The following is a 13,457-nucleotide window of genomic DNA, read 5'->3' as shown; positions in this document are numbered from 1 at the left end:
AATTTTTATAAAAAGTTTCCCGTAGGATATCATGCACGGGCAACTTTAGGAACTCTTTGGGAGGTTGATTGAAATCCAATGCCTCCAGGAAAGCTTGTGACTTCTTAGAGTCAGATTCTAGAGGTAAAGATAAGGCCCCCGACAACTCCCTGAGGAATTTAGAAAAGGAAGATTGTTCAGGTTTAGATGTGGTATCGGGGGCCGAAGGCTCTTCGTCCGACGACGATGCATCCTCCTCGATACCGGGAGGGGATTCTTCCCATAGGTCAGGGTCTCTGACGTCGGTGTGTGCGTGTCGAGAGACCGGAGTGGAAGGCTCGGTATGGTGAGTTTTAGACAAAGACTTGCCTGAGCGTACCGAGACGGTACCGGGGGATGAAGACCTTTGTCTGTCTCGGTCCCGGGAAGAACGGTGCCGGTCAGGGTCGCGGGAAGACCGGTGCCCTGTTCGGTCCCGAGGAGGATCGGTCGTCGTCAAGGCGACAGTCTCGGCCTGGGTATGGAGATGCGACGCCGAGAGAATGGGCATGGAGGAGTCCAGAGGTACCGATGGAGTGGATACCGGTTGGACGGTGCGGGGCTCGGGCCGGTCTGGTACCGAAAGCAGCGGTGCCAAGATAGAGGGTAAGAGCTGCTTAAGTTGCTGTTGGAGTTGTTCCTGCAACTTATCCTGGAGGATGGCCGCAATGCGGTCATCCAGGGGTGGCACCGGAACCACTTTTTTCTTCTTTGGTTCCATGGGTGCCGCTCTACGCTCCGGCGATGAGGAGGCCGATGATGAGGCGCTCACCGATATCGGAGCGGAGCGTTTTTTGGGGCGGCGTGGAGCCGAAAGGACTGGTGTCGCCACCGAGGTGGGAGGGCGCTCAAGGGTGGAAGGCTTCTTAGCCGGCTTACCTGGCGCCGGTGGCGCCGATGTCATTTCAGGCGGTGTCGAAGTGGTCGGTGCCGATTTCGACGGTGCCGCAGGTGAAGAAGTCGGGTCCATAGTCGGGCCGTTGCCGAAAAGTAGATTTTGTTGGATCTGACGATTCTTCAGAGTGCGTTTCTTAAGAGTGGCACAGCGGGTGCAGGAGTCCGCCCGATGCTCCGGTCCCAAGCACTGTAAACACCAATTGTGTGGGTCAGTGAGGGAGATCGGGCGTGCACATCGCTGGCACTTCTTAAAACCGGGCTGCGGGGGCATGAATGGGAAGACGGCCTCCGCAAAATCAAACCCCGAGGCCTGGATCGTGACAACAGGCCCCGCCGGGGCAGGAACGAAAAATAAAGCAAAAAGAAAATATATATATATTTTTTTTTTTAAACTGAAAGAAAAAAGCACCCGAAGGTGAATAAAACGAAAAATAACGCGAGCGGGAAGGCAAAAAGAGGATTTCAACGGAGTTGAAAAACGCACGTCTTCTTCGCTCCGCGGAAACGAAGAAACTGGGGACCACGCACTCCTCCGTCGGGCGGGAAGGCACTCGCGCATGCGCGGTGCGGCCAACTAGAACTTTCTAGTTAAAAAGGTCCGTACCGGGGGCTCCGTCGGTGACGTCACCCATGCGTAAAGAATATGCTGCCTGCTTGTCCTGGGATAAATAGATTTATTTTTGGGATTTGCCTGGTTCTTGGGGCCCAGACTGGCCACTATCAAAGACAAGATGTAGGGCATGGCTCTTCTTGCATTATCGCTACATTCAATTCCCTTAATTCTATAATCTTGCATGCATAGGTGGCCGGAATAAGAGGACTAGGGATCTCCCCATCAGAAGCCCCTGACTCTCATGTTAAGCACCGGGTTGGCCATATCAGTGCTGCTCTGTGTTTTAACATCTCTCTCTCCTTGGGTCCAGCACCTCTCTTTTCCCCTCCACCCCACAGGTCAGCACTTTGACCACCTATGCTTATGCATACTTTTTGTACTTAGCACCCAAACTTGTCCATGCATGTTATAGAATAGTGGCAGTTACATACATAACTTAATTGATGAGATACTAATTGGCACCAAATACCAATAATAGGCTATAATTAAACTTGTCTATGCATGTTACAGAATAGTGGCAGTTACATACATAACTTAATTGATAAATGAAATACTAATTGGCACCAACTACCAATAATTGGCTATAATTAAACTTGTCTATGCATGTTACAGAATAGTGGCAGTTACATACATAACTTAATTGATAAATGAAATACTAATTGGCACCAACTACCAATAATTGGCTATAATTAAACTTGTCTATGTATGTTACAGAATAGTGGCAGTTACATACATAACTTAATTGATAAATGAGATACTAATTGGCACCAACTACCAATAATTGGCTATAGTTGAAGTATTGTGAAGAGGCCGCTGCTAGCCACTCCAATGTATTTATATGACCTCACACTGGCAACCCAATTGCTGTATATAATATGTTTAATAGTAATAAACAAAAGGCAGCTTACATTGATGCATCCAAATAGGATATAGCAAACAGCATTTAGGCTAACGGAAGAATAACACAGAGTATGTCATGTGCTAGCCAGTCCGTTCTACCTTTTAAGGAACTAAGCTGGACCTTTTATAACCAAGCTTAGTAACCTGGGGTCCAGAGTCTTGCATAGCTACTAACTACATACTTAATTTCTATTGGATTGTCACACTTGTCATTTTTTAATGATTGGATGGTATACATAATGGCGGTTGAGTCATAATGAAGCATGGTGTCACTTGGTGTCAAATGTGACTTCTCTATTTTCCCTGACAATGCATTCTTAATACTAAGGTCAATGATCCCTTCCCTCCTAATCTTGCTTGTAGATTGTCAGCAGCTTTATTTACAGATCATGTCATTTTGACCTGACATTATGGCTTTCTTGTGGCCCAAGCATTTCTTGGAATGTCCCAGAATAGAACAGCCACCATTTATCACAGTCAGCAGATGTTTGCCAGCTTCTAGGGCAAAGATGAAGTCCTCTTGCAAAAGTATTATTTTTGTGCTGACAGGAAAATATGCACTTTTTGCACAGTTCATAGACCTTATGGTAGGTTTGATTCAGCAACACAATACCCCTCCTGAGGGTCTCCTAAGGATCTTTTTTCCCTCTCAATTGGTATTAATTTGAACTAATTGAGAGTAACACATATAACTCAGTCATACTTCTATGAGAGGGTGTGGATGGTTATAGAATACTGGTTTTTTTTAAAAAATTTTATTTTATTGAATTTTCATATTTTACAGAATTTGAATTTCAAGTAATATAATTATTATTATATATCATTGTATCTTACAATTAATATAACATTATTTATGCAACAGTATATATTATATATTATATATAATCAAAAGTTATAAATCCCTCCCCATTTTTACAATTAATGATTCCAAAAATTATGCATATCCCACCCCATTTCTATATAAGTATTATAATTGTGCTAAGAAGTCTAATCATTAGAATAATTAGTCAATGGTTGCCAAATTTTTTTGAAATTATTAAGATTCCCATGTTGTAATGTTAATACTTTTTCCATTTTATAAATGTGACATACAGAATTCCACCAGAACGTATAGTTTAATTTGGTATAGTCTTTCCAATTTTGAGTGATTTGTTGCATGGCGACTCCTGTCAATATTAATAGTAGTTTATTATTGTTTACTGAGATCGGACTCTGAGTTCTCATTGCAGTACCAAATAATACGGTGTCATATGAGAGTCCTACATGATTTTCTAATAATTTGTTAATTTGGGGCCAAATCAGATTCCAAAAGGCTTTTATGCAGGGACAAAAAAATAATAAATGATCTAATGTCCCTACTTCTATTTTACAATGCCAGCATCTATTGGATCTAGTACTATCTATCTTTTGCAGGCGCGTAGGGGTCCATAACACTCTATGTAATAAAAACAACCATGTTTGACTCATAGATGCTGACTTTGTAGATCTTAATCTCCAGGACCAAAATCGTGGCCATTGAGATGCAGAAATTGTCTGTCCAATCTCAATACTCCATATATCCCTAAGACCAGTTTTCTTTTTTTTATTTAAAAATCTATATATTAATTTGTACCATTTTGCGGCTTGGTGTCCCAAGAAATCCGCCTGGAAACATAAAATTTGCAGACTATATTGAGTATTAAGGTTTTTCCATTCAGGGAACCCTTCCTGAATGGCCTGCCTCAACTGCATCCATTTAAAATATTGTGATTTATTTAAGCCATATTTATTTTGCAATTGTGAAAAACTAAGCAGTGAACCTTCTGAAATGACATCATTTAATGTTCGTATATCTGCACTTATCCATTGTTTCCAGACGATTTTAAATCCGCCAATTTTGATCTTGGAGTTTACCCAAATAGACTGATTTAATGATTTACTAATTGGATCCGGTGATAGGTTATTAATATATCTTAATGTTTTCCAAGTGTCTACTAAGATTCTGTTATCTTTGTATTTTCTAGGCATTGTTATACTAATTAAATGATCTAGATAGTTATAGAATACTGTTAATAATTGCAGCATTTAGGCATGAGGATTTACACCAGTCTTTGACGTGGTGTAAGTGGTTGTGCCTAATATGTTAAGCCCACATTTATGCTTTTATGTTAATATTCTATAACAACAATTATAAGCATAATGGCATTACAGAATTCATGCTTAGTGCACCACTTTAGACAACCTGTATAGAATCATCCCTATACCTCTAACATTAGACTAAACCACATTCTCCATCTCTGTGTGACAGCTTGATTGAATACTGCAAACATATGCTTTACAGTTGCAAAGAATTTGTAATGAAATTCATTTAAAAAACCATTTACCAGAACTTCCTTGATTGCAATTCTCATCACTTTTTCTGTCTCATTTATCTCCAAGGGTCTGGCAATAGCTGCTGTTCTCACTTCCTATAATAAATAAGACATTAAAAAACAGTCAGTCATGCAGGAAGAAAATGAATGATTCTTTCACATTCACATATCAACAGGATTAAAAATACAGTATATGGGATACAATTTATTAGTACATCAGGCAGAATACAAACTAATATTTATGCATTAGCTTCCCAAAAGTGAGACACCCACTGTTTGGAAGCATGTCCATATTTCACAGGCAGATTGAAAAATCATCATTTTAGCATTCATTATTTTCTTTATGAATTTAAATACTCAAAAGTTTTAAGACATCTTTGTTGTCAAATATATTTTATTGAGCCCAACAGAAACAACAAACAAAACAATACAGCAATACCAGCCTCCCTCAGACAGACAGAATTTGAAATCTGAAACAAAGACTAAACTCAGAGAGAACTGTATCCTTTCTACAACTATGATCTTTGAACAGTAAAACATACCAAAAGATGCCAGATTGACATTATCCCAGGACAAATAGGCAGCATATTCTCATGTATGGGTGATGTCATTCACAAAGCCTGGCACAGACCATCTAACATGAACTGTCACTAAGAAATTAAAACTGTCCGTATCGCGCATGCATGGGTACCTTCCTTCCAGCTGCCAGCTTGTGAAACCACATCAGTTCTTTGTTTTCCGCAGAGCAGAGAAGCCACATTTTGGTTTTCTCTTCACATGCCTTCCATTTTGACGTGCATCGTATGTGTTTTTTAACATACGTATTTTACACACATTTATTTTCTGCGTGTTATTTGCATATGTTTTGTACCTTCCCACATTAGATTTTTTTTTTGTAAAAGCTTAAATTTATATTATTTGCCAGTTTTACGGAAGGGTGTGTTGTTTCTCTTTAGGCTTTGGCCTACTAGCCTTCTCACTCCTCTCTAAGGAGCCTCATGTCGGCGGTTTTTCTCTCAGGGTCACTGACCTCTTGATAATTTTTTGATTTTCAGATCAGTTTTGAAACGGCGTCAAGGATGGCCAACTCTAATGCTGAGCCTCCTCTTCGTAGCCGTTGACTTCAACATCCAGCTCTACCTCAGCTACTTCACTGCTGCCATCGTGGGAACCGCATAAGAAAGCTAAGAAACACAAGCACTGTTCCCCTTCCAACACTGCTGCATCACAAGTGTCTTCTCCATCGAAAAAGCAATGGACAGATAGCTCTGCACAAGCGCATTATGTGCCAATTACGGTACAGGCATACACTCTAGTATTTGTGCAGCAATGAGTACATTTTGTGCCGCCTACCACATAAACACTATCTTCACAGCAGCAAGCGCGTTTTGTGCCACCTACCGTACAAGCACTACCTTCACAGCAACAAGCGCATTTTGTGCTTCAGCTCCAGCATCAGATGCCATATGTACTGTCTAACATACAGGCCCCTTATCTCTGAGATCATCTTTGTATGCTATTATGGAATGAACTAGCCAGGGTACTGCAGTCGCATACTGTACTAAATCCTATCAACCTGTCCCCCTAGCTTTGACTGAGTCCGTGCATGGTAAACACAGTTATTTACCATAACAGGTGTTATCCAGGAACAGCAGGCAGATATTCTCATTGATGGGTGACGTCACCATGGAGTCCCCGGTACAGACCACTTTAAGAACTTGGAAAGTTCTCGGCTGCCTGCACCGCGTATATGCGAGTGCCTTCCCGCCCGACGTAGGCACGCGGTCCATCAGTTAAGTTAAACCAGTTAAGAAGCCAACCCGAGGAAGTGGTAGGGTTGTGAGAATATCTGCCTGCTGTCCCTGGATAACACCTGTTACGGTAAGTAACTGTGCTTTATCCCAGGACAAGCAGGCATATATTCTCACAGATGGGTGACCTCCAAGCTAACAGAATGGGATGGTGGGAAAGTTGGCCATTAGGAAAATAAATTTTGTAATACAGATTGGCCGAAGTGCCCATCCCGCCTGGAGAAAGACTCCAGACAGTAGTGAGAAGTGAAGGTATGAACTGAGGACCAGGTGGCAGCTTTGCAGATTTCCTCAATGGGAATAGACCTGAGGAAAGCAACAGAAGCTGCCATAGCTCTAACACGGCTCTCCAGTGCCAGTCCGGTCTGAGCATAGCAGAACGAGATGCAGGCGGCTAGCCAGTTGGAAATTGTTCTTTTAGAAACAGGATGTCCCAACTTATTTGGATCAAAAGAGATGAATAGTTGGGGAGAGGTTCTGTGCGGCTGTGTGCGATCCAGGTAGTAAGCCAAAGCTCGTTTACAGTCCAAAGTATGCAAAGACCGTTCTCCAGGAAGAGAATGAGGCTTAGGAAAAAATACTGGTAGAACAACTGATTGATTGAGGTGAAAGTCAGAGACAACCTTTGGAAGAAACTTTGGTTGAGTACGGAGAACCACCTTATCATGTGAAACTGTGAAAGGTGGATCCGCTACTAGTGCTTGTAACTCACTGACCCTCCTGGCAGAGGTGAGAGCAATAAAGAAGACCACTTTCCAGATAAGAAACTTAAGATGAGCTGTGACCATTGACTCAAACGGAGGCTTCATCAAACTGAAAAGAACCACATTAAGGTCCCAGACTTCAGGTGGAGGCTTGAGAGGTGGTTTCACATTGAAAAGCCCCTTCATGAATCTGGATACCAAAGGATGAGCAATAAGAGTTTTTCCCTGCACAAGTTCATGATAAGCAGTAATAGCACTGAGATGGACTCTAATGGATGTAGATTTAAGACCAGAGTCAGACAAAAACAGTAGATAATCCAACACCAATTCCACTGCCAAGGAAGTTGGATCAAGATGATTAAGTAAACACCAGGAAAAAAACCGAGTCCACTTCTGTTGATAACATTGTTGTGTGGCCGGTTTCCTGGAAGCATCAATAATTTGATGATCAGGCTGAGAGAGGAGTGCTTGAATAGAGTTCAGCCTGAGAGAAACCAAGCTGTCAGGTGTAGAGACTGCAGGTTGGGATGTAGAAGGGATTGCTGATTCTGAGTAAGCAGGGTAGGAAACACTGGAAGAAGTTTGGGTTCCCTGGAACTGAGTTGCAGAAGAAGAACATAAGAACATAAGAACATAAGAAATGCCTCCGCTGGGTCAGACCCGAGGTCCATCGCGCCCAGCAGTCCGCTCACGCGGCGGCCCAACAGGTCCAGGACCTGTGCAGTAAATTTCTATCTATACCCCTCTATCCCCTTTCCCAGCAGGAATTTGTCCAAACCTTTCTTAAACCCCAGTACTGTACTCTGCCCTATAACTTCCTCTGGAATTGTATTCCAGGTGTCCACCACACGTTGTGTAAAGAAGAACTTCCTAGCATTAGTTTTGAATTTGCCTCCTTTCAACTTTTCCGAATGCCCTCTTGTTTTTTTATTTTCTGAAAGTTTGAAGAATCTGTCCCTCTCTACTCTCTCTATGCCCTTCATGATCTTGTAAGTCTCTATCATATCCCCTCTTAATCTTCTCTTTTCTAGGGAAAAGAGTCCCAGTTTTACCAATCTCTCAGCATATGAAAGGTTTTCCATCCCCTTAATCAGTCGTGTTGCTCTCCTCTGAACTCTCTCGAGCAATGCCATATCCTTTTTAAGGTACGGTGACCAATACTGGACGCAGTACTCAAGATGTGGACGCACCATTGCCCGATACAGCGGCAGGATAACTTCTTTCGTTCTGGTTGTAATACCTTTCTTGATTATTCCTAGCATTCTATTCGCTCTCTTAGCGGCAGCTGCGCACTGTGCTGTCGGCTTCATTGTCATGTCCACCATCACCCCTAAGTCCCTTTCTTGTGCACTCTCATTCAAAAACATCCCTCCCATCACATAATTATACCTCGAATTTTTGCTTCCCACATGCAATACTTTACACTTCCCAACATTGAATTTCATCTGCCATCTCTCTGCCCATTCCCCTAGTTTGTCCAAGTCTCTTTGCAATTCTTCGCAGTCCTCCTTTGTCCGAGCTCTACTAAATAGTTTGGTGTCGTCCGCAAATTTTATTATCTCACACTTCGTCCCTGTTTCTAGATCATTTATGAATATGTTAAAAAGCAGCGGCCCGAGCACCGAGCCCTGCGGAACACCACTCGTGACCTTTCTCCAGTCTGAGTAGTGGCCCTTCACCCCTACCCTCTGTTTCCTATCTTCTAACCAGTTTCTGATCCATCTATGCACGTCTCCGTCCACCCCATGGTTCTTCAGTTTCCGGAGTAGACGTTCATGAGGCACCTTGTCAAAGGCTTTCTGGAAATCTAGGTATATGATGTCTATGGGGTCTCCTCTGACCATTTGTTTGTTAATTCCTTCGAAGAAGTGCAGTAAGTTAGTCAGGCACGATCTTCCCCTGCAGAAACCATGTTGGCTGGTTTTCAGAAGTTCGTTTCTTTCAAAATGTTTATCGATGTTTTCTTTTATCAGTGCTTCCGCCATTTTCCCTGGAACCGAGGTCAGACTCACCGGTCTGTAGTTTCCCGGGTCCCCTCTTGATCCCTTTTTAAAGATGGGCGTTACGTTGGCTATCTTCCAATCCTCCGGAATCACACCTGTTTTCAGAGATAGGTTGCAAATTTGCTGCAGTAGTTCTGCTATTTCCTCCTTTAGTTCCTTCAGAACCCTTGGATGGATTCCATCCGGACCCGGCGATTTGTCAGTTTTTAATTTTTCTATCTGCCTGCGCACCTCATCAAGGCTCACTTCCATGGATGTTAACTTTTGTGCTTGATTTCCCTTGAAGATTTGTTCAGGTTCCGGTATGTTGGTTGTGTCTTCGTTTGTAAATACCGATGAAAAGAACATGTTAAGTCTTTCTGCGACCTCTTTCTCTTCCTTCACCGCTCCCTTCTGGTCTCCGTCGTCCAGTGGTCCCACCTCTTCCCTAGCCGGCTGTTTCCCTTTAATATATCTAAAGAACGGCTTGAAATTTCGTGCTTCCCTGGCTAGCCTCTCTTCATACTCTTTTTTGGCTTTTCGAACCACACGATGACATTCTTTTTGATACTTTCTGTGATCTTTCCAGTTTCCCTCAGATTTGTCCTTTTTCCATTTTCTGAATGAGTTTTTCTTATTGCCTATCGCTTTCTTCACTATTTTAGTTATCCACGCCGGGTCTTTTGTTCGACTCTTGTTGCACCCTTTTCTGAATTTGGGGATATACAGAGAAAACCAATGTTGCCTGGGCCACCGTGGAGCAATGAGAATCATGGTGGCTGCTTCTCTCTTGAGCTTGAATAGAGTTCTCAACATGAGAGGAAGTGGAGGGAAGGCATATAGAAACCGACCGTCCAATTCAGAAGAAAAGCATCTGCCGCCAGATGAAGTGGAGAGCAAAGTCTGGAGCAAAACTGGGACAATTGGTGATTGTGAGAAGCTGCAAATAAGTCCACCTGTGGAGTGCCCCATAGGGCAAATACGGACTGGAGAGTTACAGAGTCAAGAGTCCATTTGTGAGGTTGAAGGATTCTGCTGAGGTTGTCTGCTAGCGAATTTTTCTCTCCTTGAATGTAGACAGCCTTCAAAAACAAATTGCGAGCTGTCGCCAAGTCCAAATCTTTTGAGCCTCCTGACACAACAGAGAACCCGTGCCTCCTTGCTTGTTGATGTAGTACATTGCTACTTGATTGTCTGTGCAAAGTAAAAGGACTTGAGGACAAAGAAGATGTTGAAATGCCTTGAGGGCATAAAACATTGCTCTGAGTTCCAGGAAACTGATGTGGAATTTCTTCTCTCTGGCAGTCCAAAGACCCTGAGTCTGCAGATCGTCCATATGCACCCCCCAGGCATAAGGAGACGCTTGATGAGGAGGCAAGTGAAAAAGAAGACCTCTGGAAAGATTGGATGAGGTCATCCACCAATGAAGAGAATGCAGAAGAGACGATGTAACGGATATGTGCTGTGAGAGATGATCCGTCGCTTTAGACCACTGGGATGCTAAGAGTCCACTGAGGAGTTCATAGATGGGAGTCTTGCCAGGGGTGTGACATGGACCGTGGAAGCCATGTGGCCTAGAAGAACCATCATGTGTCTGGCAGAGATGATTTGAAGAGGAAGCAATTGCTGACAGAGTCGAATGAGAGTCTGAAGTCGATCTGGTTAAAGAAACGCCTTCATAAGAGTGGTGTCCAGAATCGCCCCAATGAATTGGAGACGCTGAGTCGGAATAAGATGTGATTTGGGGAAGTTGACTTCAAAACCCAGAAGCTGAAGAAAGGAGATGGTTTGAGATGTTGCTTGAACAACATCCTTGATCAACCAGTCATCCAGGTAAGGAAAGACTTGGAGGCTGTGTAAATGAAGAGAGGCGACCACCACAATCAGGCATTTCGTGAATACTCTGGGAGAAGCTGCCAGACTGAAAGGAAGAACCTTGTACTGGTAATGACACTGATTTATCTGAAACCAAAGGTACTTCCGAGAGTCTGGATGCATGGGAATATGTGTGTAGGCCTCTTTGAGGTCTAGGGAGTATAGCCAATCGTTCAGATTGAGATGAGGATACAGGAGAGACAGTGACAACATCTTAAATTTTTCTCTCACCAAAAATTTGTTGAGAGCTCTGAAATCCAATATAGGTCTTAATCTCCCCGTCTTCTTGGGGACTAAGAAGTAACGGGAGTAGAAACCTCTTCCCTGTTGATCGAGAGGAACTGCTTCGATAGCATTTAGCAGAAGAAGAGCTTGCACCTCCTGGAGAAGAAGGGAGGACTGTGCAGGGTCCAAAGCAGACTCTTTTGGAGGACAGTCTGAAGTCTGGAAATGAAGATTGTAACCCTGGCGAACAATAGTGAGGACCCAATGATCAGAGGTAATGAGTTTCCAATGATTGATGAAAACTGAAGACGACCCTCGACGGGCTGAGGTAATGGTTGAGAAATGCTGAGATTGGCTATGCTCCGAAAAAAACAGGTCAAAAGATCTGCTGAGGTTTAGGTTGTGCAGACGGCTGTTTCTGCTGTTGTTGGCGAGGCTGCTGTTGTTGAGGCTGCCATTGTCTGCGAGGTTGAGTCTGAGGAGGTTGCAAGGGTCTAGCAGCAAAACGACGCTGGTAAGTAGATTGTGGCCTTTAAGGATGAGCAGGTGGAGGCTTTTTCTTGTTTTTAACCAAAGTATCCCACCTGGTTTCATGAGCTAACAACTTTTGGGTTGTGGTATCTAAAGACTCACCAAAAAGTTCATCGCCCAAACAAGGAGCATTGGCCAGACAATCTTGATGATTAATATCCAGCTCAGATACTCGAAGCCAAGCCAAGCATCGCATAGCTACAGACATGGCGGTGGCACAAAATGTAAGCTCAAAGGTATCATAAATAGAGCGAACCAAAAACTTCCTCAATTACAACAAGGAAGCAACATACTGCTGCAAAAGAGGAACTTTGCGCTCGGGCATGTATTTCTGTAGGGCAGACACTTGTTATACTAAGTGTTTGAGATAAAAAGAAAAATGGAAAGCATAATTTCCAGACCGATTGGCAAGCGAGGAAATCTGGAATAAACGCTTACCAAAACGGTCCATTGTTTTACCCTCCCTGCCAGAAGGGACAGAAGTGTCAACACTGGCAACTGCAGATTTTTTAAGTGTAGACTCCACCAGAAGTGACTCATGAGGGTGTTGAGGCTTATCAAAACCAGGAAGAGCCACCACTCTGTAGAGGGAATCCAGTTTACGAGGAGCCCCAGGAACAGTTAAAGGAGTTTCCAAATTTTTATAATAAGTCTCCCTGAGAATATCATGAAGAGGGAGTTTAAGAAACTCCTTTAGGAGGCTGCTCAAAATCTAATGCATCCAAAAATGCCTTAGATTTATTAGAATCAGACTCCAGAGGAATGGAAAGTGCCTCTGACATTTCCCTCAAGAACTTTGAAAAAGAGATCTGTTCAGGCTTCGAAACAAGTTCTCTAGAAGAAATATCACCATCAGAAGAGGCCTCATCTTCTGTCAGGATAGGCTCCTCAAAATCCTCTCCCAGAGATCCGAGTTTTTCATCAGTGGAAGTTGGGAGGTGGTTGTCAAGGACTCGACATGCTTAAGTTTCCTCAATAATTTGCCTGATTTGACTGACATCGTCTCAGGAGATGTATAAGAACGATGTCGAGCTGAATCCGACATCACACCCAAAGGTAATACTGCCGGCACCAAAGAAATTTTTTGAGTTGGCGTCGAGGCAGTGAAAATGGGCCCAACAAAAGTCGATGCCGGAACGAACGGCTCAGATCTGGTCGGTGCCGCCAGAGTCGATGCCGAAACCATCTGCTCAGAGTGAACCGGCACCGGAGGAGCCGGTGTTGCTAGCACTGGAAGCAAAATTTGCAATTGCTCTCGTAACTGGACTTTTAGCACTGCGGCAATTTGTCCTCGAGAGACTGCACTGGTACTGCTTTCCTTTTCGCTGGTACCTTTGGTGCCACTCTGCGCTCCGGAGATGAGGAGGCCGATGACGAGTCACTCTCCTCTTTCAGAGCCGAGCGTTTCTTAGGACGCCTCGAGGTCGGCAGGACTTGGCTCACTGCAGTAGTGACCTGAGGACCTGAAAGGGTAGGGGAAGGCATTTTAGCCGGCTTACTTACGGACTGCGACACCGAGGGGGGAATCCTGCAATGTCGAATGATGCGAA

The 13,457-nt window shown here is 43.6% G+C and overlaps 1 protein-coding gene across 2 annotated transcripts in view; it reads right to left on the bottom strand.

Annotated features, from left to right (window-relative positions):
• Positions 1–13,457, bottom strand: part of CLUAP1 (clusterin associated protein 1) — a 130,983-nt gene that overhangs the window by 82,335 nt on the left and 35,191 nt on the right. For both annotated transcript variants that reach the window (XM_033914557.1, XM_033914556.1), the window contains exon 6: positions 4,792–4,875. In XM_033914557.1, the coding sequence (XP_033770448.1) occupies positions 4,792–4,875 (84 nt within the window). The remainder of the gene's footprint in view (positions 1–4,791; positions 4,876–13,457) is intronic.

Source organism: Geotrypetes seraphini, chromosome 11 (genome assembly GCF_902459505.1).
Source record: "Geotrypetes seraphini chromosome 11, aGeoSer1.1, whole genome shotgun sequence".
NCBI lineage: Eukaryota > Metazoa > Chordata > Amphibia > Gymnophiona > Dermophiidae > Geotrypetes > Geotrypetes seraphini.
This window is presented reverse-complemented; position numbering and strand designations above follow the sequence as displayed.